Raw genomic sequence first — 5,614 nt, 5'->3', positions numbered from 1 at the left:
GTTGAGTAACCTGTATCGTAACTTGTCGTGCCACGTTTCTGAAGTGATGTTTTGCCTGAAATGGAAAAAACGTCCCTGTAAGTAAAAAATGTAGGTGTGAGTGCTTATATAAGTGCCTAGTGTTGTCAATCGGTTGTAATTTCGTAATTGATCATCGGTTTGACCCAAGTAACCGATGATCGGTTACAATCGGTTACTCGGGGTGTTGAATGCCTGCGTGTGCGTAACTCGTACGTCATACATACCACGTACCTACGTACCACGTCGTACGCACGTACGTCATACATACCACGTACCTACGTACCACGTCGTACGCACGTACGTTCGTGCGTACGTGTGCGCGTGTGCGTGTGCGCATGCGCGTGTGTATGTAGCCACCATCAGCGTTTAATTCGCAGATGCTACGGTTCACATAAATACATAGAACGTTTTCATTTGGCCGTTATTTAATACCTGCCGATTTAAATGAAATGCCACCAGAAGGTCACCTTGTGTTTAGTAAGCAGGTTCGCGCTCCCACGTGTTTTGTGTAGGATATTGTCGGTGGTGTTTGTCGACGAATGCGCTTTTGATTCGAGATTGACTCATCACAAAATAAATCGAGAAAATCCTGCATATCCCGTATCCCAGATTCAGATAGTCTGATCACTCGTCCCGAACACAGTGGTTCCTCCCCTCCCTCATACATGCTGTTCTGTCCTGTCCTGTCCTGTCTTGTTTGTTTTGTTCTAACAGATTTTTCGGTAGCCGACCTAACGATCGTATATAAACCATAGACATATAAGAGTCTAACTACACTGTAGTATGTTATTCCTGCGGTATAAACACGGTTTCAGGTTGCGACGCCTGAGCCAAACTCCACGACAGATGGCGCTCTCGCTCTGGCTCTAAGATTATTATAGCAAGGTATATCGGTATTATAGCAAGGTATTATAGCAAGCCAAGGTATTATCCTGAGTGTGGGAAGGGGCACTGCATGCAGTTTGCGCCCGAGCACGGGACAGCGAACAGTTAGCTAGCGACATCTGTCGGCGAGAATCGCAGTTAAATCGGGAAAAGGAGCAGATAAACCAGCTTCCTATATTTCATATATTTACCCTTACATGTAGATTCATAGTTTCGGGCGAGACCGGCGCTGCAATGCCGCCCGAATTTATTGAAAACTACGCTAAAGTCGGTGAGCATAACATTTTAGAATTAGCTGCAATATTTATCATATTTAATTAATTATTTATTTATTGATTGATTTAAAGATGGTACATTGGTAAAAAAATACATCTACATGAACTTGCAAGCTCCTTACCCTCAGTGACAAATAAATAACACAAGTTCTTTTTACAGGAGCTATCGTATCAACTACAGAGGCAAGCTGCCTGGTTCAGCTGCTTACATGTGTGTCCTATCCTCCTATGAAATGAAACAAACATGAATTTATGTACTGTACACCTCAAATATAACATACTCAGACATATTGGACTTTCACTTATAGTAGTTATATTTTTAGATTCCTAATGAGTCCAATAGAAAGCTATTACAATTCGTTCATATATATATATACAATGTATTTTAAAATAAAAAACGATTTTTCAATTAGCAGAATTTCTTCATTTACTTTATAGTTTAACTAAACATTATGTAACGAAACATTTAAAATCACCTTAAAAAAACACAGATAATGACATTATCGAGCGAGCAACCTACCAACCTACCTGCACTTCGCAAGAGACTGCGAATGACTTTCAAGCGGGAGGGACAGCGAGGAATTCTATCGCGATCAGCCACGACAGCTTTCAGCTTGACACGGGTGCGAGGCAGCTCTTTAATTAGCGCCACCTTTAGGCGCAGAGCTTAAACGCGTTAGCGCAGGGAGCAGTCGCTTCTCACAGACGAACGTTCTCTTTGTTTTGTGAATGCAAGTCGAACAGAGTCCTGAAAGACGTGTTTCATAAAAGACAAAAATGACTAAAGATTCCCATATTTGCCTAAAGTTATTAAAGTTCTGTATATGCCATATTGTTCGCGTACAGATATTTTCGCGAATTCAGACTTGACGGACAATTTCGCGAGTGGTTAATTTCGCGGTCGGTGAATTATGAATTATTCGCAGGTTGTTATTTTCGCGGTCTGGGACGCGTTCGCAAAATTCGCGAAGATTAAACCACCGCGAAATATACAGCTTATACAGTATTCGTCTAAAGCTTTCAACATTCGCCGCGAATATTTACGCGCCACGCCCAAAAAAATTTACATGACACTCGAGACAAGTTCGATTGTTCTTCACTGCCGAACACGGTACCTGGTCGATCGACGATTAGCCGGCACTTTGGCGATCTTTCGCTGTCTGGGGAACACCACTGCAGACTTTGTAGCCTTTTCAGTGCCATCTCAAGACCCACCTGCTTCACATCAAGTTCATGAGTCATCACCAAGCGTCCTGGAAAGAGAACATTGAGCCAATGTCGTACTTAATAATATAAATTCTTTATAATTTCATCGATAGACCGTTCGTCACTGTCAGTTGTTGGACAGTCCTGGAAAGTGGTCGGGCAAACGCTATGCTTGAAATGTAAATTATGTAATTACTTCTTCTTTTTCCTTCACGTTATTAGTGCCACTGAAGTGGGGTCGATGCAGTGGACTCTTCTCCTCCATTTTTCCCTATCCTCCACTTCGTGTGTCGCCAATCCCTTCTCCTTCAAGTCATTCTGCACGCAGTCCTTCCATCTTGTCCTTGGTCTCCCCCTTCCAAATTATGTAATTACTTATCAATATATATTCTCAATTTTTATCATCGATGACCCGTTCTTCGCTGACAGTTGCGTGCTCACCGTTCCAGCTGACGGTCGCTTCTAACGCATCATTGAAGGTGACCTTCAGAGGCAGGCTGCCATCTTGTTCTCTCAGTACGAGTGTGAGCAGATCGTCGCTGCGGATGAGGACCCACGGTTCAGTAACCTTGACTGCAGCCTGCTGCAACTCACCGTAGTCATGCAGCTTAACCATCTCTGGAGTCCCGGGTGCACGCCGAGGAGTCTGGCGAAAAAACACACACACACATCTGTATGACAGAGAAGATAATTCGAATTGGAATGATGTGCAGGTGGATTTAATCCTATGGGGGATAGAGGGATTTTTCCATGATGAACATATACCAGCTGTAACGGTATAGCTATATGTGCACAACACATCAGGGTGACATCGAGAAAAGGCTGTGAGCGTCTGGCTAAATATTGTAATAATTAAAGCATGATTTAAGATGTTATCAAAAAGTGAATAATATCAACGTAACATAACGAAGAATGAAACAACTATTTTCCTCTCACTGGTTTCTTTTTCGGTGAAGTTTTGGTGACTTCCATACTTCTTCTGGGCATTTTCAGTGTGGGCAATCGCTCCTTTGATATTTTGAAGCCTTTACCTAATAAAACAGAATGATAAGGTGATGTAAATACTTAACTGTTATTGTAAAGAAATAAGTAAGATTTCACAGCATTTGTAAAACAAATAAATGCACAGAGTCGTCATTTATATGCCAGACCTCCCATGACTAATACATGCATGCCTATATAAACATATACCATGACGAAGAAGCTTACCACTAAAAACCAGGTGCGACTTTTCAAAGTGATCGGAGCAGATCTTGTGTTTGGACACATTGAAGTTTGCATCATGTCTGGCTACAGCTGCTACGAGTTTTTCCCTCCACTCGTGGTCGTCTGCTGTGTCGTTGGGGAAAGACATGTAGCTAACGGGAACCTCTCTAAACTTTGTTTTCTCATGATAGTTTGTACATCCAGGAACACAGCAGTTATGCCCACCTCTTCCACTAATTCCAGGCGCCATAATCAGGGGATGGGGTAGAACACCTGAAAACCAATTTTTTTTTTATTTGCTACAAGAATGGTAATACTAACAAGCAGTAAAATAAATAGACACATATATATATATATATCGTTTATACATATCTTCTACTTGAAAATTTAATAGATTGGTGATCACATTTGTAATGCTTTTTGGCAACAACCTGCCATGTGACCACTCTTACATCATTACCAGGTTCACCGCTGAGGATAGGGGATGTGACGCGCAACTCCAGCCAACCAATCGGAGGGCGCGCAGCCCCAACACTAAACCCGATGCGAAGTTTGGTGGCTGCAATAGTTAGGCTGGCTAACGTGTGTGCCAATGCCATGCATACCGAGATGGGTGGATGGTCAACTTACTGGGCCTTTTGCCCCCAATATAGGGTCTCTAATCTCTCTATTTGGCTGTGCAGCAGTTGTTTAGGCATAAACGTGGTGCTTGCGACTAAATTCGCGATAAATTTTCAAATGACGCCATGCATCGAGGTATCGTTTCTTTTTGGCCCTTGAAGGTAGTAGCGCCGACCCTACCCTGGTTAGACCATAGACGTACAAGAGTTCGGCCTTGGACGAAACTTCGAAATAAAAAAAACCACACAATGTTTATGGTATAGAACGAATTCACGACTATCGCCTTCACTCGAACCGGCGATGCAATTCGATCGACTTTGATTTAACTAACTAACTAACGCCGCGGAAGAACTGCAGTAGATCTATCTACCTAACTAACTAACTAACTAATTAGCTAGCTGACTGACGGACTGACTAACTAGCTAGCTAACTAACAAACTAAATAACAACCTAACTAACTAACCAATGAACTAACTAATTACCTAACTAACTAACTAACTAACTAACTATATCCAAATCGCTACCTGTAACTTACCTGTGACGAAGCTTGGTCGCGGAAGCTCTTCATCGTGTTCTTGCACCACGATCGTTGCTGTTTCCCTTCTTCGTCTCTACGCGCTCTAACTCGTGACCGGTTACCGGGTAGAGCGAACCTATACGCCACAGTCGATCCCGCGAAATCGGTTGCTAAGTAAGAACCGACGATTTCAGGTGTGTGCGTGTATATATGACGGCGTTGCCTCGGGTCGCTCGCGTTCGTATCGCACCGAGCACGAATGATGCCGACGTCCGCGATCCTTTTATTATTACATCGCGATGGCATTTGAAACGCGGGCAGGTAGGGCAGGTAGAGTAGAAGCTAGATTCTATATACGGACGGACTTGTAGCAGATGGGACCAGACCGGCGGCGGGCGGCAGATCCCGTTTCAGAAGCAATATCGTCGAACGGTTCCATTCTAATGCGAGCAGCGTCTTTTGAAAATCACTTCGATTGTTTAGCATTAATTTCCGGTTAGCTGCGAGGGTATATCAGTCGATTCTATGCGAGTGGCGGTTAATTCATACTGGTGAAGAATGGGGCGCAGCTATGGCGTGCCCGTAATGACAATCCTTCGAGTCAATTATTTCGACTGCGATGCAGACGATTGGATTGTGATCAAAATCCGATGCGAATAAAAATGCGCCAAGATTAATCTGCTGCTGCGTAACCTCACGTAGTTACACGTAACCTCACGTAGTTACACGTAGTCACGTAACCTCACGTAGTCACGTAACCTCACGTAGTCACGTAACCTCACGTAGTTACACGTAGTTACACGTAACCTCACGTAGTCACGTAACCTCACGTAGTTACACGTAACCTCACGTACTAGTTACACGTAGTTACACGTAACCTCAC

The 5,614-nt window shown here is 43.3% G+C and overlaps 1 protein-coding gene across 6 annotated transcripts in view; it reads right to left on the bottom strand.

Moving 5' to 3' along the window:
- Positions 1 to 1,213: 1,213 nt before the first annotated feature.
- LOC106816019 overlaps positions 1,214 to 5,614 on the bottom strand; it is a 14,021-nt gene continuing 9,620 nt past the window's right edge. For 3 of the 6 annotated variants that reach the window (XM_014820555.1, XM_014820558.1, XM_014820557.1), the window contains exons 2-7: positions 3,597 to 3,866; positions 3,324 to 3,418; positions 2,829 to 3,033; positions 2,297 to 2,434; positions 1,710 to 1,929; positions 1,214 to 1,407 (exon numbers count right to left, since the gene is read on the bottom strand). In XM_014820555.1, coding sequence (XP_014676041.1) covers positions 1,820 to 1,929; positions 2,297 to 2,434; positions 2,829 to 3,033; positions 3,324 to 3,418; positions 3,597 to 3,866 — 818 coding nt within the window. In that variant the 3' untranslated portion in view covers positions 1,214 to 1,407; positions 1,710 to 1,819. Of the gene's footprint in view, positions 1,408 to 1,701; positions 1,930 to 2,296; positions 2,435 to 2,828; positions 3,034 to 3,323; positions 3,419 to 3,596; positions 3,867 to 4,223; positions 4,357 to 5,614 lie in introns of those variants that run through there. The other 3 variants (XM_014820559.1, XM_014820556.1, XM_014820560.1) reach the window with 3 other exon arrangements.

Source organism: Priapulus caudatus, unplaced genomic scaffold (genome assembly GCF_000485595.1).
Source record: "Priapulus caudatus unplaced genomic scaffold, Priapulus_caudatus-5.0.1 Scaffold1263, whole genome shotgun sequence".
NCBI lineage: Eukaryota > Metazoa > Priapulida > Priapulimorpha > Priapulimorphida > Priapulidae > Priapulus > Priapulus caudatus.
Note: the sequence above shows the minus strand (reverse complement) of the source record. Positions and strands in the feature narration are given on the sequence as shown.